General features: G+C 45.7%; 1 protein-coding gene across 1 annotated transcript in view; it reads right to left on the minus strand.

The window, feature by feature from the left end:
* The window catches only part of LOC111844834 (myelin basic protein-like), a 35,817-nt gene extending 19,341 nt beyond the window's left edge, over positions 1–16,476 (minus strand). Inside the window, exons 1-2 of the mRNA XM_023813676.2 lie at positions 16,149–16,476; positions 7,274–7,329 (exon numbers count right to left, since the gene is read on the minus strand). Coding sequence (XP_023669444.1) covers positions 7,274–7,315 — 42 coding nt within the window. The 5' untranslated portion in view covers positions 7,316–7,329; positions 16,149–16,476. The remainder of the gene's footprint in view (positions 1–7,273; positions 7,330–16,148) is intronic.
* Positions 16,477–25,456: the final 8,980 nt, after the last annotated feature.

Below are 25,456 nucleotides of genomic sequence, written 5' to 3' on the forward strand. Positions count from 1 at the left end.
TGGGATTGGTTCCAGCTTCCCCGCGACCCCGGTGGATGAAGCGGTATAGATAATGGATGGATGGATGTTTCTTATGTCTTTGGAAAGAAAGCCACAGTGTGCTCCTGGAAGGTTCAGACGAGTCCATCCAGAACCTGACAAAGTCCGAGTCAGTTCATCCAGGACCTTGAAAATGGACCAGCCACATCTGGGCTTGAAGTCCGAGTTCAGGTTCAGCTGTCCAGCACGGTACTTCCCTCCCCACCAGCTATGCATGTTCCAAATTTACTTCCTAATTAGCTTAGACGTGACATTCTGTCCCCCGGAAACTTTCTGTTTGTTCATGTGCTGTTCCTCTAGTCACCGGACAAAGAAGATGTTTGTCGGAATAATTTTCTGGGTTACTACACGAGACACCCTTTAGAACGTCTGCTGATGTAACGCAGGACGGCCCCATGCTTGGCTGTACTCCCCCGCACAGTCACACGTGTTTGCTGCGAGTGTCGGGCACGGCGGGCTTCTGCAGACGCGCCTGCGGATCTGGCAGCGGCCGCATGCCGTAGCAGCTGCGAGCTCAGACGTTAAACCAGGCAACCGCAAAACTCCCGTCGTAATGACAAGAATCAGAGAGTAGAACTGAAAAGTAAAGATGCAGCATTTTAAGGTTACGGAGATGAATCTGAAAGTCCTTTGGGAGATTTAAAGTAAAATATGCACTCTTCCCGATGACTGTGCTGACTGAAATGCATTGTAATTTGGAGGGACCGGCACCCCCACGACACCTCTGCTGGGGGCTGAGGAAGGCCACTTCCGAAGTGTAGCGTCACAGCCACAGGCATCTTTGCCAATTTGTTTTCCGGAGCCATAATTTAACCATTAGCCTTGGCTGTCATGCAGGGGCACCACTGTTAAAAAGAATACCATGTGTATGTGAACGGATAGTCACAATCGAGCGGAACAAATTCTACCACTGCAAGCCAAGTCTCTTTGGGGAAAAGCCCGAGAACGCAGAAGTCGTGAGTCATGCAGCTGAGATTTTCGCCAAAGATAAATGACAGGATAGGCTCCCCTGTGGCACAGTCTGCAGGGGTCAAAGGTCACGCGTTGGATCTGTGAAAACATGCTCTGTCACTCTGCGTGTCGCTCTGCGTGTCAGAGGATTCAGGATGCCAGACTCCGCATTAGAGCAGCGTGCTCCGATGCTAATCCCGCAATCAGCCTGATGACAGAGACACCGCTGGGGGGCTGCCCAACGCAACGAGCAGCTGTGTGAGGATGACGCACCCTGTTGTCAGGCGGGGGGGAGGGGGGATCCGATGACTCTGGTTGGGGGGGGGGGGGGCAGGTGACACGTGGAGATGATTGTGGGAAACGCAGATTTGGGGCAGATAGATGACGTGCTAATCAGGTGACTGGAAGCAGGCTGCTGCAGTATGAGACACACACTGCCTTTCTACCTTCTTACTACCATGCAACCATAATGAAACTAATAATAAGGAAAAGGTTCTGAGAGAAAGGTGCTGGATTAGGTCCATCTCCCTCACCTGCTGGTCCACGACACCTTTCATCAACGTCTAATCTTTACAGATTTGATTTACTACTCTGGCTGAATGTGGGTGACAATGTGTGACAGAAACACAGATGGACTACATGCCACAAGTATTGGGCCAGCACAGGGGGCGGGCACACACTTGCAACTTAAATCCCAAAGGCCAGGCTGCCTGATGGACACTGTTAGCATCCAATCAGAAAGACTCTAACTGGGATCTACCTAAGGCAGGATGCATTTTGCATGTATATGACCTCATCAGTGTATACTACCCACTCATTAACCAAATTAAGCCATGTTATTTTATAGTTTTATAAATATTTTACCAGACGTTTTGCAAAACTTTAAAAATGCTTTTGGAAAGTAATGGACAAAAGAAGACAAAGCCATAGAAAGACTCAATGACACATGCACACGCGGCTCAGTCAGCCCTGCAAAAGTACACACACACGCTCTCGAGAGGCAGACTCTGCTGATGTCATACGTCCGCCAGCCGCCCACCTTCGCCCACCAGGCCGGGGTCACCATGACAACAGCAGCAACCTTTACGGGAAGGCTGTTCAAACGCATTTCTGCAATTACGGATGACAGAGGCAGATAAACAAGGCCTGGCAGGTGAAGGGAACCTGACACTCACTCCAAGAACTAATACCCGATGACCTCCTTATGAATATTCAGAAATGCGCAAATTGCGCACATGCGCGGCACGCACGCGCGCGCGGTCTCTGTTGGGACGTTCCAGGCTCTCCTTTCCAGACCACCCACTTTCAAAAGCCATAGGCTGAGTTTTAGCCCGTATGGGAACGAAGCAAACTGTGTGAAATGGTACATGAAAGGTACGTCGTGATCCTCAGCGAACGCGCCCACTCCACGGCGTGTCCGGGAGGCGATGACCGTCTGCGGAGGACGACTTGGCTTTGCTCTGGTTCCAAACGTCCAAAAAGTTTTTGAACTTTCTGGGCTTCTGAAACCATCGTGAGAGGCCAGTTCCTTAACTGCGTCTCAAAATGGAGGGAATGGTCTTGGGTTGCCACTACCGCCGTGTCCGTATGCGTGCAGTCTTCTCTCCGGTGGTCATACCGCCCTGGAGCCTGTGCTGACCGTCAATGCCGCTGACACAATGTAATGTTATTTCAGAGCGGAACAAAAAGCTGAATTGGAATTAAGCAAGCTGATGTACAGATACCTGCACGTTAGAGCGCGACACGCTTAAATCCCCCACTTCCTGTTGGTGCCCTCCACAGGGCACTGAAGAATGACAGCACTAATGGAAAACAGGAAGTAGAGCTGATTCATGCTTCATACGGAAATATCACACAACTAACGAGCGGGGCGAACAAAAGAGAAAAGGCTTATTCCGTTTGCTAATTATTCTGCTCAGAGGACACCTCTGATAACACGGCTAGATTCATTTACCTTAACCATTGCTTTGCAGGTAAAAGCAGGCAATGGGTGGAACTCAAAACTTCCTCATATGTTTTAAGTTTTAGAGAAACAACTAACCAAAATAGACAATTCTTGGGTGTGTAAGGCTATGAATCTGGGGTCAAAGGTGATGTGTGATGTTGCCATTTGGCCCTTGAGCAAGGCCCTTAAAGGCTGCAGGGACACTCTGTGATTCTGCTCTCTGACACTCACTTCGGGCACTCTGGGAATCTGCTAAGTAAATAAATACAATCTTCTGTGAATTCGGGGGGATAATGATGATAATAACAACGATAACGACGATAACAATAAAATCACCACAGCCTGACATTCACCCACCAATCTGCCAGTCTGCATTTTCACCATCCTGTTTACGCGCCAAAACATCCCTGGGTAATGCAGGGGAGGTCCTGTGCCCAGCAGAGCACACCCACCCAGCTGCCTGCCGTTTACACAGTGCTACAAATCAACTGAAGGCAGAGGCTGATGTCCCAGCATCAATGAAGAGCATTACATGCTGTTAAAAGTCCCGGAAGCAAAGGGAAACAAACGAAGCTGTAAATCTCAGCGGCTAATCAGGGCCCCCGGCGGGATGGTGCCCAAGCAAGCTTCTCAGCCAGGATCTGTGTTTGTGCTGTGATGTCTCAGGTCTGTCGGAGGAGAACCATCCCAAATAGTGGAAGCTACACGGCCAAAAGGTGCGAGGTTCCTCACTGAGGGACATCCTATTGGACACGCTGGATTACAGTGGAGGAAGAGAGCTGGGACTGTGACATCACTGCTGTGCACCCTGTCCGACCCAGAGCACGTCCACAGCCCAAACTGGTGTAGATTGTGTCTCTGGACCCAACTGGAAGTTCTGGAATTGAGAAACGAGTGGGAATGCCATGGAAACCAACTGGATTAGGCTCTGCTCTGGTTCTTAGGATATTGAAGGAGAACTTCCACAAATCTCCTTGATGGAAAAGGTGCTCTGATGCTAACTGGTACTGACTACGACTCAGTGGAGGGACCCCACCCTCCCCCTGCAGAGACAGAGTCAGCTCTGAGCTCACAGGGGACAGGATCCAAAAATGAGACACATGGCCTAATAGATGAAGGTGGCATCCAATGGCTTGGAGAGGCATAGGATGGGGGGTGTTGCCAGGGTTACGTGGAGCTGCCTGAGAACAGGAAGCAGAGCAGGAAGCTCCTCCTCTGTACCTCCCAAACACCTCGTCCGGCATTTCAAAACAGAGAGGGAGATGCAGGACAAGAGAGACACAGAATACCACAAGTAATCCGTACGTTTCACTGTACTTCTCCTGAAGGACTAATCTCATCCCGAGAGTCATTGGAAGAAATCAATAATTCCATCACTGAACATATGAGATTCCCCCGAACTTCATCAGACTTTCAGGTTGCTGCTGTCGAACCCGTGACAAATCGCTACATCAAAGACCCTTCTGCACCAAATGTGAAAACCTGTATAATTTAGGTCAGCACTATTAAAATGACTGACAAGAAACTAAAAATAAACGTGAGATTTACTGAGTGTGCTGACATTTTTAATAAGTTTAGAATCAGTGGTCTAACCTGCCCAGTGCATATGAGGGACAGTAAGAGTTTAGAGAAGGAGCTTGTTAGCCTAACCCTCCAGCAGCCTAAAACCAATCAGGACACTCGACGTGCTCATCAAGGCCAAGGGTCTGATATGACCCCCAACCCAGCCTGATTTTCAGCCCTCCGGTGAGGGGAAACCCTAAGTCGAAGGACAGGAAGTCCGCCATACCAAAAATCAACTGATTTATACATGGCAAGAGCAGTGGGGAGACCCGGCCTGTGATCTTAAACGCCAATCACAAACGACGCCACCATTTCAGAGCTGTGACTCCGGGGAGACGTCGTCCTGCTGCCTCGGATCCCCTGCGGATATTCGGATTCAGACCCCAGGGGACTGAGCACCGTGAAGCTGGGGGAGGTGAGGACTAGCCAGCCGGCCTGCATGCAGAAACAGCCGGTTTCACAGAGATAACACGCGTGTGACACGGATGATCAGAACAGAAGGTTAAAGAGCTGCCACACTTTTAGGCGTCATTTAACAGAGATTCCGTACATACTACTACTGTGTATCTCCATATTACAATAAAATAATGTTATATAACGAAATTCATTTCATTACATAAGCACATACTGTACTGGCTGTTTATTTTAATCTTCTTTAAACTGGTGACTTAGATCCCACACAACAGTAAGCAGGGCAGGGAAAACAACACTAATGTGTGATTTGTTTTCCACGATGTGTGACGCACGCCGTCTTTCTGTCATGTCACTTATTACCGCTACACTGCATCACACACACGTGACAATCTGAAGTCCCCAAGTAAGCAAACGGATCATTAGTAGTCTGCTGGGGGTCTGAACCTAAAACATGCCCAGTTCGGTTGATCTAATATATCCATGGGCGTCTGTGCTATCGATTTTCCTGTTTCCGTTATCTATTAGTCGCCGCGCTGACAGAATTTATTTAACTTATAAATACAGTCCCTAAATATGCTCTCTACTGTGGAACTGCAGTCCCTGCAGAATTCCAGAACTTTCTAGAGTGTTCTGTGGCAGGTTTCTCGGGCCCGTGTATGATGGCTGTCGGCCTGCAGGACAGCCTCCAGTGCAGGACGGATTTTTAACAGCAAGCGTCTCTCAGCTTGTGCCCATGGGACGCCGACATCTACAGCAGCTCATCTATGAACTTCTGTCATTGGTCACAAACAAAGCGTAACAGGCCGCCGTTGGCGGGATGGATCTCTAAGGACCATCCGTCTTCTGACTGTCCTGGGAAGCAGAGGGCACTAGGCGGGGTATACCCTGCTCCCCAGTGTCCCCGATCGGCACCATTCCCAGCTCCAAGAGCCTCAGAAAGACGTCAGCGAAGATCGAGGTCCCTGCCTGGGTTACATTTCCATGGAGTGTTTTACATCTCATATTTCTTTGTTCGCTATCGAAAGGTACTTTTGGAGTCGAAGGGAGGAGCACTTTCGAAACTGAGAAGGGAACCAGAAAGGGTCACCCAGCACTCCAGGGCTCCAGCCAAACTCTCATTTCTCCCCCTCCACTGCTCTTACCTTTCATGACACAATATAGCATTGAGAGTGGGGGGAGTTTGGAGCAGCGCTGAGCCCTAAATCTGCCGCTGCGGCCGGCAGACCATCGGAAATGAGCGGCTCGTTTTCCATGATCAAGGCTGACTTCACAGACTGGACTGCAGTTTCAGCTCTGCTCACGTCTGGCCCTCGATCTGAGGCTCCGTCCTTATGGTCGGCCGTGCCGCTGCCTGGCAATGGGGGGAGGGGGGGGGTGGTGTTGGTCATCGGCCTGGGAATCAATAGCGGCATCCCTCATGCGACTAAGAAAACCTCTACTTACTTGTTGACAGCAGTCCCAGCAAAAACAAGTATATCCACTCGCCTGCTAAAATGTCTTTCTAACATTAGCTAATCAGGAAAAACCAAGTGCTTGTACGGAACACTGAGGCATCATGGCATATGATGCGCGTGACTATCTGAGAATGACACGCTGATAAGAGGAACAGAAAAAGCGCAGAGGATGTGCAGGTGCAATGTTTCTAAATTAGGCCTGTTAAAAAGTCATTATTTTTAACATTATAATAGCGCTGTTGTACCCGCACAGCTATGTAATGCCCATTCTGTGTATGGGGGTGGGAAGGGGGGGGTCAGCTAATATAGCCAACAGTCAAGAGAAGCAATCAGAACCAACAGCACAAAGGGACTCTATTGGGGGGGGAAAACGTGCCGAGCAGGAATGTTCCGAAGTCAGAGATCGTGCTCTCTGGTGCTGCTGGAAACGAGAGCCGTTGCTAGGATACGCTGAGGAGGAGGCAGAAAAACATCCGTGCAGGACCTCTTACGAAAAGAAAAAACGAAGGACAGGCAGGTCCCCTAGATCCCCGGGATGGGTGTGGTGCCACATTCAGGGTGGGTGACTGGCTTCCCGCTCGTCAGTGGGCCTGTCGTGTTGGTATTGGATGAGGGCACCCCCTCCCGGCAAGGCTGACGCAGGGATATGAAGATGCAGGAGAGCGGAAAGCGTGGCCATATCACCAGCCTAATTATCCACAAGTAGCTCACGAGCAGGAGCTGGTGTGGGGGACTGGGTCCCAGCTCTGGGTCCCAGCTCTCAGCTGCTGGTGACGTTACACGCCAGATAGCAGCTTCAACTTTTCATGCGATTCGCCAAAAACAACAGCCCTGCATGCAATGCGACTGGGAAGGCCAAGCTGGCATTCCCCCCCCCCCCCCTTCCCGGAGCCTGGGACATCCCTACCTTCTCCATATGAGGGCTCTGCTTTCCAAAGAACTGTCCCATGCTGCTGACAGAGCCTGAAAGGGAGAGAATCACACCATCAGGACCAGGACACGTCAGTCTGCTTCTCATCATTCTTCTCATCATTTCCCTATAAAATTCTGCGGTACCCTATCTGTTAAAGCAGGATCAGTACTGTTACGTCGCGCCGCCGGAGATTCTGAGGGATCGAATCTCACTTGAGCCGTACATCATCTCCTCTAGAAGCATGGCTTTCCAGCCACAGACCAAAGACATGCAGTTAGGCTAACTGGCAACCCTAAATAGACCAAGGCATCCCCGAAACCTTCTTAACGCTACCCTGTCAGTAAGTTCTACGTTAAAAGACAGAACTTACGAATGACAGGAGGCTTCAGGAAACTCACCCCAGTTCAGGTACCCTAGCCTTGTGCCCTATCACTGGTAACAGTTTTTAGTTCTAGACATGTTTACCAAACGCTACAAAGGGAACAACTAAAAATAATAACAAAAACACTGATGGAGGGTGTGATAGAACAGCGGGTAACAATGTGCGTAATATGCCAAAGGTCATAAGTTCAAAGCAGAACAGTGCGTTTGTAATACACACATATAGCACTTTCATTAAATAATACATTGTTATAAAACATTTTTCAACAGTAATTGCATTAAAAATATGTTCAGGTAATTATTTTATTATGATGACACTGACATAACCTTTGCTAACGGAAATAAATTACAGTAAGAAGGTTTTCTGCCAACTGAGAAAACCTTCACGTAACATTGACTAAAGTTCCAGAAAGTTCCGTGTTGGCTGGGATGCTGTCTGCCAGTGTCTGGGACAGCCCTCAGCCAGGACCAGGAACAGGGTTAGCAGATGGATAACCTGTTAGAATGGATCTAACAAAGAAACAGTCATATACACCTTAATGGGGTTACTGTTACAGTACAATCTGGAACCTGAACTTCAAACCTTATGATCACATGATCAGGTCCATAATCGCTGTGCAACGGGCAAATAAGTAACTTAAAAGGACTCCGCACAGCCCTTGAGAAGCAGAACTTTTTTTTTTTTTAAGTTTTACTACATTGTTAACAACTTAAAATTTAAAAACCACTGTCCGAGCACTTTGGAAGCCAAGGTGCATTAAATGAAATCTGCTTTACCTCTTCTGAACGAGCGTAATGTTTTAAAAGCCAGGAAAAGGGGGGATTTCTTTCTCCCGTTCATTTACATTCTGCATGTTTCCCCTGCCTGACAAGGTACCTGACGATGAAAGGCACTTAGCAGGGAAAATCAGGCCTCATTAGTTAATGATAAGCATGTGGAACAAAGAGGATGCCTTTAAAAAAAGAATGAAAGAACGGGTTAATGTGAGCAGTGTCTGGCATTTTCAAGAACAGCAAAAAAATAAATAAATAAATAGGAATCAGCTGTGATTCTTAGCACCTCCAGAGGGGCGTCCTCTAAAGCAGAGTCACCCTGTGACTCAGCTGGGAGCAGAAGTTAAAGCGGGATTCGGTTTAAGGGACGGCAGCCGATGCTGAGGTGTTCATCACTGCGGACTGGCAGCAGGACGACATGAGTAAATATCCAGAACACAAAGATCAGCGGGCTGAGCCGCAGAACCCAAGAGAGCATGAGCCAAGCTTTTAACCGTGTGTGTGTGTGTGCGTGTGTGCGTGCTCGTGTGTGCGCGTGTGTGTGTGTGCGTGCTCGTGTGTGTGTGTGTATGTGTGTGTATGGCCGTCCGCATGCTACTCCATCTCGTGACTCGGCACCAATCCCAGATGACAAACAGGAGCCTGATCTCGCCAAGTCCCCCTCCCCCCCCAGGCTACTCAAATAGAACATGAACACAACCCTCTTCAGGTTACCAGCAGCAGAAAGAAATAAGTAAATAAAATTAATCAAGGTCGGCCATATATTTCCGTGAAGGGCAGACATTGGTCAGTCTTCTCCTGCATCACCGCACAACAGCCTGGACCAGGGACAGGGGTCCTAACAGTGTGTAGACTGGGGATGTAAGACTGTCAGGTTAAAACACACACACACACACACACACACACACACACGAGTTCACACACAGACACTCTCACGACCCACTGCAGCAGGCACCGCGGCCTCACACCAGGTGGTCATGTGTTTAAATCCACTCTGTCGAAGCACACTGTGAACCTGACGGCACAAGTGCTACTGGTGATGTTTCACACACCGGCTTCGGTGCTCCTTTCTGCGCGGCTGCGATCGTCCTGAGAGGACTGTGTGCATGTGGGTGTCCTGTGATGCTTGTGTGACTCTGCATATGTATGTATACAGAGATTTAGAAGTACACGGGGTATGAACGATGTCTGCTATAAACAACTCTTAGTTTTAATATTTGCTTGTTATTTTAAGGAAGTTCCTGATTTGACCTTTATTTAACAGCTGCTTTTGTCCAAAGCGAGGTTCCGAGAGCAGACAGTGTCCCTGAAGCAACAGCGGTTAAGGGCCTTGTTCAAAGCCCAAAGCATGTGGCTCAGTGGGCTAAGCCTCTATGGCGGTGATCAGGAGGTTGGTGGTTTGAGTCCCAGCTACTGTGGCAGGTGGCTGCCCATCACTGCCGAGCTTACTCTCACTTACATGTGTCATGAGGAAGAGGGAATGTGAGAATTTCCACACAGGGATCAATAGAGTGTCATATTTATATAACTGCGGCAACCACGGGATTTGAGCCAGCGACCATCTGATCCATCTGCAGCTGCAGAGGCATCATTGCCCCTTTCATTAGCCGCCCATGTCCAGAAAGCTTAAATACTCAGCTGGCAGAGAAATCTTATTACTCTTGCGGCCTTGAACAAAGCCTTTAACCTCAGCTGCTCCGGGCCGCTCGCTGACTCTGTATCCTCAAGCTTTTCTCGCTCATATATCACTTTCGACAAAAAAATCCTGATAAACAAGTATAAATCTTAGATTCTGCTTCTTCGTTGCCTTTTCAAGTCACAGGGAAACTTGAAAAGGAGAAAACGCGATTCTGCGGTAGGACAGCCAAGAATCCCCTTCTGCATTTGCATTTCATTTGCAAGTGGCATGAAAGCGTACAGTCTAGCAAAAACGTCTGAGTGAGTCTTTAGATTCCTATTCGGTTCAATCCTCCAGTGAGGGCGAACTACCATCTCAGTCACCAGTATCCCAGCCCGCAGCCCAGCAGCCCTAGAAAAAGCGAGCACCTCCTGTTTATCCTCTATTCATTTTTCTTGGCGAGAATACAGACAACGGCACCACTTTCACTTAGGGGCAGATTAAAAATGAAAACAGGGGAGAGACACAAAGCTGTGGAGTCGGTGAAATCTTGCTGTACGCAAACACCTGGAGCACAGATACAGCGCGTGACTTCTGAGGCACAGAGAACGAGCAAACTGCTGCAGGTGCACTGACACACTCGTGTGTCGCTCAAAAATGGGAGGTGTGTTTGTTGTTCAACTGTCTAATCACATGTCGCGGGGCTACAGTCTGCTGTGGGGCGACGGCCTGAACGCCTGGCAGCGGTGACCTCGTTCCGAGCGGCAGTAGCACAGGCATGACTCCTCTGACCTCTTCCTTCCGACTGTCTCAGATTACTTCCTGTTTTTTTACCCTTTCGCTTGTTAAAACTCACCGCCTCCGTACCTCGACAAAAACACCTTCTCTTTCAACAGAAACACGGAGGGAAAAGAGTGAGCAACAGTCCGTACATTCCTTCCTGGCGTGCCCAAGCTTCACCCCCCCCCCCCCGTTTAATGTGACAGACACGTAGAGGTAGCTGAATAATAAAGGGAAAAGGCCCGGTCACAAACCAACTCTCAGATCCAGGTGGCTGAGAAACTCACAGCACACTAAAGAGAAAAGGGGAAGTGATAATAGGGATATGGTGATTTCCCAAACCACAATTAAGAAGACTGGGAATGCAGTTAATAGCCAACATTCAGAAGGAAATAAATAAAAATAAATGAGGTGGAAGACACTATACCTACGTCTGGGCGCCCTGTGAGGGACTGGCTTCCTGTTCAGGGTGCATCCCAGGCCCCTCTGCGACTGCATCCAGGATAGCAGTGGATGGATGGTTAGGTGGGGGGTGAAAGTCTGCACCCCACCCCACTGAAACTGTGACCATCGCCTGGGGTTTCAGCACCCAGGCGTTTCAGACCAGAATACATCACCCGAGATAAAAACATAAATCCTGAAACTGAACTATTCAAGCCGGCCGCTCTGAGGGTATTCTAGGGTATGGCCTCCCTTACGGGCGAGATGAGACGGCAGGGAAACCGTACAGGGACAGGTGGCCAGAATCAGCATTCAGTCCCGTCACCTCAGCATCATGCTTTCTGGGTATCAAGGCCCCAACAGTGACGCCAGCGACGTGACACAGTCAGTCACTGAGGAGGTGCTGCACGTACGGCCCGTAAACATGGCCGATCCGAGCGAATACCGGCTTCGGGGGAAATTATTCTCGTTAATAATGCAGGACACACGTTAGCTTTGGCGCTGCTCTGTAAACATTTCCATGCAACCTAATTTAATTCCTGATTACATTCCCGTCAATTGTGAATCAAAAGCTACGCGTTTCCAGTAGATACTCAGAAAGATGGAAGACCTCAGGTAGCCTCCATATCAGAAAATATTTGTTTTTGTAGCAACAAAGAGACAATTTACAAACTCCTGTGTTGTTTTTATCAGACTAAAACACCCCAGGGCTACACTGACGTCCTGGATTTCCTTTTTAACCAATGGCAGCTCTGCTCACGCATACCTGGCCCCGCCCCTCCATAGAGCCGAGAATCTGAAGAACGTATTTTGAAGATGGACACATACTTGGAGTTAAACTGTCATGCTCGAGTGAGCAAAGGCAGATGACCAGCTGGGTGACCAAGGCCGAGTGCCCAATTCCACACCTCCCATGAGTATTTATGTCCGTTTTGTCTCTCAGCCCTGACCATGTGCCCTTGCCGGCCTTCACACGATCCCCCCTGGGGGTTTCACCTGTGTGTGTTCCTCTCTACCATTTGCTAAACCTGCAGCCCACACAGAATCTCCACTGGCCCACCTGTTTCTGTGGTTCTGTTCGCCACTCCTGACTGGATGCTCACATTTCATTGAACACACCAGAGCAATGAATCAAATTTCAAGTTACCATGGAAAAAGGCAAATCTTATGCTTATTTCTGACACAAGGAGATGATTAGCACCTCAGACTGTGACTGGTGCTAAATTTCTAGATCAATGATCTCTGGACTTTCACTTTAAAGAAAAGAAGCAAAAAAGTTTGAATCCTAAAGAGACACTGTGGTTGAATTAGTGATGCCCTGAATATGACATTTAGGGTTTGAGAGAAGAGGCTGGTCTTTAGGTCTGCAGGAGGGACCTTTTGAACTTCAGAGGAAGTTAAGCAACACTGCCCTGTTTGCTATCCCTGCTACCATTAGCATTTGGGGGGGGGGGTGTTTTGAGGGAGGTCCCATGGTGTCTTTGATTCTATGGCTTTGAGACGGGGGGAGGGGGGGGGGTGAAATTGCTCTCATGAATTCAGTTTCAGCTGACTGACATTTTCAAGAGTTTCGCTACGTCTCGCATTTTCCCTTTCACCCCCCCCCCCTTGCCCTGAGGATTTGAGACCAACTGTTCGCTGGTCCAGACCAGGAGGAGCCCTTCTGGCGCACAGCAGAGCAGGGTTCTCACCTCCGCCATAGGAAAGGGCAGCTAGGTAACCCTATGAGCCGTACGATAAAATAATGAGAGGCTCAGATCCCCAGCACTGATGGGATCCGGAGTCGCCCCTCTGTCCCACTATGGGCTGCAAGGGCACCGTAAAGGTTCCGAGGCCCTTTATGAACTCTGTTGACCTTGAAACCTAAGAAAAACCAGCGACGGCCTGGTGACGACTCACAGATAAATAGCGGCAAAATCGATTTACGTGGCAGATAACGTGGCAACAGCGGCTTTCCCAGGCAGAGCGTGTGAATGTGCAAGTTGACCCTCAATCTAAAAGGTCCATCCAACGTATGAGAAACATCACTCCAGTCAAATTACCTTCCGCGCGTCCCCCCCCCCAGTGGACATTATGTATCAGAACGGACTGATGTCACCGGCACCACAGAAGCAGATTATTAACATTATCATGCTGACCGTGAAGCGTCTGACCGTCCAACAGAGGTTCAAATTACTGCCAACTCAAAAGCCCTCAAAGGCAGAGTGGACACAGCAAAGCATCTCATGGGACCTCTGCTGCGGGCTCAATCATCTGGGTGTGTGGAGGACTGATGGTCATGGTCTCACCATCGTCAGGAACACCCACCTCCAACCAAAAACAGATTACGCTAAGCTCTGGAAGACACTCAGCGAAAGCCACCGCCCTCGAGGCCACTTGCACAGGTGAAGCTGAAGGGAAGCATGTCTTTTTTGGTCATTAGAATTAGAATTTAATGATCAGTGGTCATTGTTGACACACCACAGCACAACAACAAAATGTGTTCTCTGCATTTAGCCCAAATGTGACGTCATGACATAGCAGGGGGCAGCTAATTCAGCACCCGGGGAGCAGTGCTTGGGGGCGGTACCTTGCTCAGGGTACCTCAGTGGTGCCTTGTTGGTCTGGGATTAAGCCACCACTGCCCACCAGCCCAGTTCTACAGAACACATGCCATCTGGGATCTGGCACCAAAAGTGTTGTGTCTCTGTTTTATTTTTATGTTTTTTTTTGGTAATACGAGTTATGTGAGATCATTCTGGCCATCTGGTGCTCTCCTTGACACGCGGCTCATCCTATTTCTACGGAGCACATAGAGAGGCCAGCTACACAGCAGGAAATTCCCGCCAGTCCGGACGGGGCGGGACAGCGCATGTCCAAAGTGACAGACTATTAACTGTCAAAGGAGGTGAATGCAGCAGTGAGGCTGCCTCACGCGGGGCTCGCTGTGGCCGCCCCCAACACTTGTGTGGAGACTTGCCTCTGCTCTGCTGCCTGAGCTTATCTTCTGTGTCTGGGCTTGTCAGATCATTCACTGGCAGACTGGAGAGATGAAGGGAACTATTTCACGGCAAAGGAACGTGTTGCGCAACCAGGAATGCGAGGGGGGGGAAAAAAAAAAACTATAGAAAGCCATGTGTGCAAATAGCAGACGTAAACAAGGGCTTAATTTCACCAACACCTAAAACACAACTCAACACGCTGAATTGGAGCCGAAAGCTTCTTGCCAAAAGAGAGAACACCACACAGTGGCCTCCGTAACGGTTCTCAAGGGAAGTCCATCTGCCTGAGCTAAAGAAGTTGTGTAATTTCTTGACAAGGCACCAGGCCAGAGTTTACGAAACACTTTTGACGTTATGCATAACAAGGCAGAAGCTCCAATCATCTTCAGCTATAAAGGCAGTCCTCCATCTCAGCCACAGGAGTGGAGGAATCTTTCACCCATCATGCCACCACACTCATGCACAGACCTGAAGTAGCACAGCCTTCCGGAGAATTCTGCTACTTTCCAAGGAAAGATGTGCAAGAAATGGAAACTCCACGTTAAATTCCCCATCAGCATCGTCCCTAGAAATTCAGCTGATCCACCACAGGCTATAGAAAAAAATTCTGGGTGTCGTCAGTCAACCTTAACATGCTAAGTAACCCGCAGGTCCACGCTGAGACGACACAGAATTTAAATCTTCTCCCAAACACCATCTGTTTTGAATCACATTACAGTTTTAACGCCGGACACACATACATCAATTTCCCGTAAGTACTTACCCACTTAGGCTTGTCATCATGCCCAAGTAACAAAGTCAATGAGAAGCTGGCAATAAACATCAGCTAGGAGCCAGTCTGAAACACACGATCTCAATATACACAGACCGGGGGTCGTATTCAATGCCACGTCCATTCGAGTGGCAGGCGGTCCCACTACCCACTGCGCAAAGCAATGACTCAACACCTCTCTCAAGAATTCACAACCCAAAAACCATCAGCGACACGTTCCACATCCACTCTACCTGCTTCATAGTTCAATGTGCAGATTAACACCTACCTCGCCCAATGCCCCAACACCTCTAAACTCCCAAAAAACCAACAGCTAGCTTCACCCTACGAAAAGTTCGACGGTTGATCTACAGATAAGCTGACAGGCTGTGCAGGTCCCTAGCAAATGGTTCACTGCTCTGTGCTGTAAATGGAGTTTTCATTACATGTCACATGGTTCATATTACCAAGTAATATTTAAAGTGTGTTTCATATTTATTCATAACGACTGGATAATACCTATACTGGACATGACTTAACACCCTGACCCTAAGTTTTAACGGTGTTGCGTGTTGTGAAAAGTTACTCTTCTGTTTCGCACCAGTTAATACACGTTTGTTGTCAACACACATGACTTTCACATTGGGGCCCCAGTTTCTCGAGACTAGTGGAAATTACAAGGCTGTCGACTGCGCCCCGAAAGCTTCTTGCAAGCAGTAGCGCGTCGGATCACTGAAGTTTAAGTGATTTTGAGGCCGTTTTCGGTCAGTGCGCGTCCACGCCGCGACGCAGGGGCGCCAGCTGGCTCTCCAGCCGCACGGGACCCCGCCGGAGCTGGAAACCCAAATGCACACGTATGTGTGAAAAACATATGCGCGAATATAACCCAGGAATGCTACCTTTAAGGTGTGGTAAAACTGCGTAGTACCGAGGTGGGTAAGTAAGTGGACGGTCTGCATGCATTAGTACGAGCCTACGGTGACATACACGGACACCCTCGTATTGCCGTACATTTGCGATCGAGGAGCTGGATCGCACGGAGGCTCCTCGCCTGTCAGCCCCTACCTGCCTGCCTGCGCTGGAGATGGAGGGGGGGTCGCCCGATCATATGCATTATTGTAAATACAATGCGTACATACGTACCCCTGAAACGGACTCAGCGCGGCCAGGCACCCCTGCTCCCCTCCGGATCCTCGCGGAAATAAACGCCTCTCGTAGCGGCTCCTAGCACGCTTTGCTGTCCTCCCCCATTAGACGGTAAGAGCATGCCTCGCTGCTTCCTGTTTCTTTTTTTAGCCGCAGTGATGTATTTGCGGGGTGGGGCAGTTTCTTTTTTTTTCTTTTTTTTGCGTGATCGGGGGCTTTCAGAGCCACCTCGCCCTGCCCGTCGGGTTACGATACTAACGCCGAAGGCGCTGGACCTGGCGGTCCGAGCGGCGCGTTTCTGCCCAGCCGCGTCCCGATCGGTATTAAACGCGACAATGTTCGTGTGCATGTGAGCCTCACAGTAGACAGTTCGGGCGCTTCCTGTACGTGTCTAAGCGCAAAACTGACACTTCATCCGAATTCTATCATGTTAGGATTTAAATGCAACTAATTATGCGGTTTTTAGACTATCATTCCAGTTTCTATAAGTTATAACCTCCTTCTCGTTGTAGTAAGAAAAAACAAAAAGTTTCCTTGCACCTTAATTACACGCTCGGACACGCGGTTTGTTTTCTACAGACTTACTGCATGTACAACGTTCCCACATTCGAACCTATGTACCGTGTTGAGTTTCTTCTCATGCCTATTAGCAGTCATCAGCATTACTAAGTAGAAACGACAATAATCGTAAACTTCATTAAATTGATCTACATAAAACAAAATTCCTCTGTAAATTGAGGAAGTTTCATTGTAGCCTATTTATATTTTAATTTGTTAATGGTGCCGTTGGACTGCTAAACTTAAGGTTCCGACGTCTGATTCTTTGAAGTGTTTACATGAGGTGTATCAGGTCTCTGTCCAGTTACACCTGTCACAGCACATTTAGTGTATGAAGAAACCTGGTTTGTGGCCAGCGACTGTGCTGGAAACTGGAAGGTCATGGGTTCAAAGCCTGCTGATCTGTCTTAATCGCTATGCTATTTTTAGTAGTATGGATAGCTGTGGAATTGGACTTGTAATAAAAAATGACTCTTTGGTAACCACACTGCTGCTCTCTGCACATGAGGAAGTCATGCACGTCTATGGAGGTGTTCTCTAGCACATCTGGTCCGAGGACTGCATAGGCTCCCAGACCCCTAATAGCCTCAATTTACAAACCCACCTTCACTACAGGAGACTTTTCTCAGAAGCTGATCTGGAGCCATGACCTCAGGCGTGGTAATATGGCCTAACACTTGTGTCTTGATGACTTTGATGTTTACCTTTGCTGTGCTTAAGCAGAAAAAAAACAACAGAAGTTCATGTCAAACAGCCAAACAACAAAACTCAAGCCATAACCGTATGTTTATAACCTTTCTCTGCTGTTGTTCTCTTATTGCACCCGTTTTGTTTTTAAATCCACACAGAAGCTGCACTCTGCCCTCTTATGTTTGCCTTTCCTTGCCTTGGTTACTTTTTTATACTTCTGTTCTGCAGTGTCTTTGGCTGTCTTGATAAACCATTTACAAACAAATTCATTATTCATTTTCACCCCCCCCCCCCCCGCCCCAGAATGTTTCTCTGTCACCCACTTGTCTTCAGATGTGCACGAGGTATGAAATCTGTTTGAAATAAATGTTTCAGCATTTTTTTCCCCCTCTAAAGCAGCAGGCCAAGTAGATGAGGCCGTGTCACTCGTCGGTCTGATGATGACTAAGGATCGATATGGTGCGTGGGGGGGTGGGTGTGCCTGCCCTCCTCCCACTGCCGAGTTTGCAGGCTCCCGATAAACTCCCTCTCGGTAAGCAGGCTAAGGGGAGGGAGGCCGGAGAGAGTGGAGCCGCGAGCTGGACCTTCCAGCGCCGTACGGACCTACAGCATCCCCTTCGCAGGTTCTCTTTCCTCCGAGGTTCACCACCAGACCACATGTCTAAACATATGATGAAGCGAAATCAGACACTGAGGGATGCTGTCATCTCTGCTGCTGTTCTTATGATGTGCTGACCGATTGTTTCTCCACACTTCTGTTATTTTCTCTCAATTTGCCCTATAAAAACAAGTACAGTGTGTTAAAAAAACACTACGGTTTTAATCCTGTTTTGTTTATTGGAATTGAATGCCAGCATTTATTAAATTAACTGCATCCAGTTGTGTTTGAGGCTAGAAAAGTCATTTAAGAGGCAGTTTCAAAGCAGTAATTCTAGGCCACCATACCCGGGTATCCGCAGCAGTTTCACTTCTGCTCAAAACCAGTTGCTGTTGTTGTACTGGAGTCAGAGCGAAGGCAGAGTTGGATTTAATGACTGCTATGGATTCTACTGCTCTCCAAGGTCTAAGCAAACATCGAATTGCCAGCAAAGTAATGGGAAATTCAGTCCAATAGTCCAAATGTTCCCCACAATGTAATAAAAATCTGTTTTTTTATGTTATGGGGACCATTTTTCAGGTCCCCACAAAGATCTGTGAACGCAGTCAAAAAATTAAAAATGCCAAAAGTTGGTTAAGGTTGGGGCTGGGTAGGGGTTAAGGTTGTCATGTTGGAATTAGAGTTTTCCCCTTAGAAATGAATGGAGAGTCCCCACAAAGATACAATTACGAATCCTGTGTGTGTGTGGTATTATTTAGATCTGCACCACTTCCTAAAATTGCAATTCAGATTCACACTATGAATAATAATCATTACAAATTGATCTAGGCTGTATCTTACTGGTCAACCATCAAACATAACAGCTTGGTTTCAGGTCAGCTTCTGGTAAAAAGTTCTGTTTGAAAAATAAAGCTAAAATGCTCTGATGTCGTCTCTAGGGGGCACCCCACCTTGCTACCCTTCACGGTGAAGGACAGCCCAGAGACTGCTACCAAAATAGACCAGTAAAGTTAAATGGAAGCTGCACTGTGACCACAGCTGTCCAGACAGGCCAGACTGTGCAGAACTGCCTCAAAGGCTTTTCACAGGTGAATAAATGGCACCACGTACAAGAGAAAACTTGACTGGAAAATGAGAGAAAAAAATCGATTTTTTTAATGAATATCTTTTCAAGCAGCCCGTCACCATGGAAACCGTTTCGCCCAGGGGTCTGACAAAATCTGAATTAGGTTTCCTGTATCATTACCTGGAGTGCAAAATTCCAAATCACTCACGATAATTATGACTGAAAGTAAACAATGAACAAAGACTGACTAGATTTGTTATGGCTGTGAAGTCGAACAGCGGCTCGGGGTACGCTCTTTGGTTAGTGGACCTCGAGGCTTTCAAGAGGATTAGAGATGAGCTATACTCCAGCAGCGTGACTGGCAGCAGTCCCCCAAACTAAAGTTTGACTGACCCACAGAATATTAACCATGAAAACTGAAAAAGTCCCAGAAACTTTGGTGTCGAACTTTTATATAATTTGAGACAACTTCTTGTCATTTATTATGACGTCTGTTGACTTGTCTTAGTTGTCAATGTAATTAGCTCCTCATGTTATCGACGCATGAACTGTCAACATCGTGACTGTTAACAACATGAGGAAAGTTACACCTCAAGGGCCTGTCCGTTGTGGCTATCATCTTCTCTCCGGTCACACAGTTCTCTCTGCACTCCCTCACACACCATTAATCACATACAGAACATTCAACAATTTATACTTCAGCAGACTGCAGGGTCAACGTCCCAGAATTCCTTGCTGGATGAAGACGGCACAGACAGCTATAAACCAGTCTACTGTGTCATAATTATCAAATAAATCAAATGAGTTACAAAGTGTTTCATATACGACAGATTGTAATTCGAACAGAACATAAGCAAATCGTTTGTGTGAAGATTTATGACAATGAAACATACCCACTGTGTTTAAAATAAATTAGGCTGCTGTTCACGTTCTACCAAATGATTTTAATTGTTCACTACTTATTAAATATTTTTGGCCCACCTCTATGATGAATGATGTTTCAGATTAATATTAATATAAAGTAAATTAAATTAACTGGAAACAATTATAACAAAGGTTCCATTATACATAAATCTGTACTGTTTAAAGAGGAAATACAGGGATTAGAGCAGTTTCCTAGCTCTCATATTACATGATTAGATGGCAGTTTTCCAGTGTAGGGGCCTGTTTGATTGGTAATCTGCTGTCCTTAACAGAACTGGGAGCGTCCTGTGTTACACAATCAATCCTCAATCCCCATGGTGACTGTAAACTGGGGTTATCAGTCACACATCAGGTCATGTGCCCGGACCACCCAGATGCCCCACTGGACATTACCTAAAAACTTCCGGAAATAAGATAATGGATTACCTGGATGTTTTTGCAATGCCGCCGTATCCTGCCATGAACATGCAATCTCAGGTAACTTATTTTGGGAACAGAAATTTGTATCCTGCAAATGTACAATATATAATAATCGGATCTGTCCATCAGCAGACATTTAATGTTGTAGATTTTAGGTGATTTAATGCATTTTTTTTTGTCGTTTGTCTCAAATCTTGAGCATTCCACAAATTAATGAAAATTCAAACTTGGTCATGCATGTAATGCAAGGCTGTAATTATAGTATATATTGTTGGAGATTTGTCCCCCCAGTATTCAGGTGTGCTCACAATGTCCCCCTGAATATATATTATAATTACGGCCTTAGTCCCCCCCCCTCAGTGTTGACTCCATGGCTACAGCCTTGACCTAATGGTCGTCTGTCTGGAGTAGTCAGCTAAGAACGTAGCAGTAGCACCAGAAGGTGTATGTGTTTTAGCCCCAAAGTCACATGGGACCTTCACAAGGTAAACAAGCAAATATATATTACCAGAGGCAGAACGAGAAACTCTGGGGCCCCTGACAAAATGTTCTATGAGAGCTCTTAATAATCACTATTTTCGAATAGACAAACCATTGCTGAATAACATGGTTATGGAAAAAGTTAGAATAGGAGCAGATCCAGGTGACAGAGAGATTTTATTAAAAGCTCCAATTTAACACCTGCTGGGCAAACACATTCAAAGCACCTTCTCACTGACCAGGAAACACTGTTTCATACCATTCACACATCCACAGTGATGAGCAGCAATTAAGCATTAACAAATTAACTTTCACTTAACAATGAACTGCATACAGATGAGTAACAGGCTTGTCTATTTTATCTATTTTTCTTAACTTATTTACTGTACAGCACTTTGGTCCTGTGCTGGTTGTTTAAAGTTCTTTATGAATAAAATTGGATTGGATTGTCAGCGGTCTTCACCACAGCCTAGAACATCTTCACCCTCAGCTTCATACGATGGACTAGGGCTGCATGACATTACAACACTGAATGGGATGCACATGCAATGGCAAGGATCACAATAGTCAGACGGGCTGAGATTAGGCTTGGGCGGTGTCTAATTTTTCATACCATCCAAATACTATATTATGGTACACAAGTGTAAATTTATCTCTGTGCAATACTACTTTGTTGAACAGAAAACATCAAGTTTCACTGGAACATTTTAGGGATGTTTTTGCAATAACAACAACAATTTGTCAGACTTGCTTATAGAGCGTGTGGCACGTCTGAGATATTTAACAAAAATGAGTGAGGAGAAGAAATGCAAACAAAAAGTGATCAGAAAAAGACATTCACCTTCCACTGTATGGAAATATATTGGTTTCCACGGAGACTAAATTGAGCAACAGTAAGTCATTTATTAGCATGGCTTTGTGTCTGTTGGTAGAACTCAGCCACATCACTAACTCATTTGACAGACTCAATTAGTAGATAATAAGTTGTGTTTGACTATACTTTATTCTGGGTCAATTTTCAAATCATGTTTGCTTCATAAATATCTCAATATTTATCACAAAGCTGCATATGACGATATTTAAAGTTTTTCCAATATCGTGCAGCAAATAGACAATATAGAGAACAGAAACTTTTTTTGTAATCCAGCTGCCTGGATACTCAGTAAAGATGTTGACATCTTCAAAGGAGCCTTTCAGACATTATGTTGCGGTAGGGGTTAGTAACTAACATTTAAATAACACAGGTGAGCATAAACAAGGACCACATGGATCAGTACATAATTAAGATTTAAGAACCAAGACATTTATGTTTAAGAAGTTTATGAGCAATAACTCCCCAAGTGGTCTTAGAGACACTTCTCTTTGTCTTTGAGTTGACTTCACCCAAGGATTCCAGGCAGACCCTGTTCTGGGTTTTGCGCATACATGTCATAGGAGTATTTTGTGACTTGGCTCCCGGCACACGGTAAACAAGCAGGTAATTGCCACCTTAATATGGCACGGCATTGCTTAGGCATAGAAGAGACATAATGATTGGCCACAACCGAAAATAGCAGATTGCTCAATACACGCATGCACTGTTCTCTAAAGCAAAAACCCACTCAGACAAACACGGCCGCAGGCTCACCGAGTTTATGTCCCTGCCTAAGCTCTCTACTTCATATGCGCATTCAGGATTAACCCTTCTCTTTGAGGAGGGGAAATCTTTCACTATTTTCATTGAGTACTTAATAGATTTAGGTCTAAGCAGTTGCCAATTAACAGGAGAAAAACAGAGGTATTTAAACCCTTTATGCAGTAGTTATGAGGCACTTATGGTGGATATGCCTGTTTATTAATAAAACAAACAATAAGTCACTTTCATTCATTTTATCATATTCAATTATTTTTTTAGCTAAGCTTAGCAAACTGCATGATCTATTTTTCCTTGACAGCATGTTTTTTTGCAATATATGCTATTTGCTTTGATTGTATGTCACTTTCAACAAAACGGTCTACTAAGCATGTAACATATGAATGTAAAATTTTCAAAACATTCCAAGAAATGTAATACTATTTTTGAAAGTTTTAATATCCAACATTGTACAAATATTTTTTCTGTAAACTTGTTTGACCTTCACAAAGTGCTGAGAGCCATTTATATAAAATTGTTGGTGCAACAACATGCATGGGAACAGACGGCTTTTTTGATATAACAGGAAATGGGTGGCAAATTGTGATCATTTTGGTATTTTATTTCTTTTTGTTCTAAGGTTCATTTCAGGCAGTAAATAGATAACAATTTGATGGTATAATTACTTAAGAGTCCTGCTTCATTTAGGCTCACATAAGCGCAAATTAGTCAAATGAGACAAGCATCCTACTGAATTTTCTGGTTACATATCTACAGCAACCGGACCATCGCTCTAATGCTATAAATTGAATGGAAACTCTGTCGTAGCAATTTATTTCAGAAATGAACTGATCGGACATCTGGGTTTGTCAGACAACAGACAGAAGGTGTGATGCACCGATCAGCGGAACTAAACCTCATCAGCTAAAGCTAAATCTCAGTTTAGCGACGATCGAGACACATCTCCGTTCCCATACAATTAAGTTGTAAGTCCTTAAACCGACTTCAAAAAGGACACGATTGGTACATTTTGAAGTTTCTGGGAATCAGAAGAATGAGAGATCAGATTTTTGCCTGCTTAAATCTGCGTGTAAGAATGGTATTGAAACCATGCTGTCCGTTACAAGAGGGGCTAATGTTTCCCAACATGAAGAGCTCTTATAAAGGACCTACTGAAAGTAAATAATTTCCTCCGGCAGCGAGTGATTTATTAGCGAAACAAAAGCCTCGAATTACTGTGACAGCTTCAGTTGAACAACGCAGGATGAACATGACAGAAACGGTTATATCCCATAGCACTGATTACCATTTGTTTGGAGGAGAAAGCTTTAAAATTTCATATTAAGTCGCGTATTATTTATATAATAAACCCCGTTATTATTTTGTACACTCACTTTCTCAAATGATTAGGTGGAGGTCGAAATCAGTGGAAATCATGCCAGTGACGTTAAGCATTTTATAAAGTATTTAAATATACCCACGTACAATGCCTTCATTAAAATTATAAACATCCCACTTCCACATATATAGGTATTGAATATATGCCTTATTTGTATTTTATATTATTTCAGTACAGTTCAGTGCAGTCGCTTCAAATTTCATTTTCAGTACATTGGCCTAGCTTATGCTACATATTATAGTGTTGGCTCAAATTCACATTTAAGAATTTTAGGCGACATGTACACAGATTTTTGCGTGTAATAATTCAACGTCCGCGATCCTGACCAGGATGAGCGTTTGGAAGATACTGGAAAATAGTTTTCATGGACAGACTAATATCCTACTGATTCCTTAAAGTCAAAAAGCCGCCCCCATCTGGTGGAAGAAATAATTCCCGACAGATTAATAAAGACGTATTGTACCCTGCCCTTTCGTTACAGCCCGAGCCATCTGCGTTATAGACCCCGTATTATTACCGCAAGGCTGGCTCAGTAATGTAAATGATACTCAGCGTGTCGGAAATTGTTAATTATTAGTAGCCTAAAAGTTTTTTTCCCAATACGAGAACCCATTCAAACAAACATACTTATGGTCGAAATTTTTCACAAATGAGGAATGCGCTTGATTTTATTTTTTTTTGATACACTATAGAATCTCTTGAAAGAAGGAATTGGGAATTACTAGTCGTTTAAATATTTCCCCTTTCCGTACTATCCGTATATTGTTTCTGTAATTAGATAGTTCGCCAGTTACCCCGATCGTTTGTATTCAGGACAGAAACTTTGGTGTTCCTTTGTGTTCCTCTGTTGTTGAATTCCCTAATTTTTCACTTTTATTATTCTGTAGGCCTTTGTATTATTTTTTCCTTGTTATCATTTGTTATTGTTCTGTCCCCCTACTGTCCCATTCTAGATATTGTATGTGCCATTATCTCCACCTCTAAAACTGATGAAGTGTTTTTGACAATTTACCAAACCGCTTTTTCAGATAACACTGCTCTGAAGGGAGACGCATAGAAATGATGGAACACAAAAGTTCGGACGTGTCTGCGATTAATTATTCTGCATGACCACGCATCAGGTCCACTGAGCTACAATAAGAGGACAAATTAACTTTATGTATTATTAAGATGGTTCCATCTGCTAAATGCCACACGGTAACCTTAATTTAAATTTAGCGCCCTTATTCATTCATCATTCATTAATCCATTGATTAATTCTCAGCAAAGATGACGATTAAGTACCGGCGGTCTGAACACATTAAAGACCATCTTTCCGTCTCATGGTACATTCGCCGAAGGAAATTTAGTGCTGTACATTTACCTCTTCAAGCAGCCTTTGTTACTTCGGATGAAGAACGATAAAACCAGGATGAAAACCACGAGGAGCGGACAGGAGCTGTCCATGAGCTCGAGGAGGCGTCTGCCCTGCGTTTATTTAATATTTAGGAATAACTGCCCATTTATCAATAAGACTTAATGTAAACTTCTTGAAGTATGATACAAAAGATTGCCTGTA

The sequence above is a fragment of the Paramormyrops kingsleyae genome, chromosome 9 (genome assembly GCF_048594095.1).
Source record: "Paramormyrops kingsleyae isolate MSU_618 chromosome 9, PKINGS_0.4, whole genome shotgun sequence".
NCBI classification, from domain to species: Eukaryota; Metazoa; Chordata; class Actinopteri; order Osteoglossiformes; family Mormyridae; genus Paramormyrops; species Paramormyrops kingsleyae.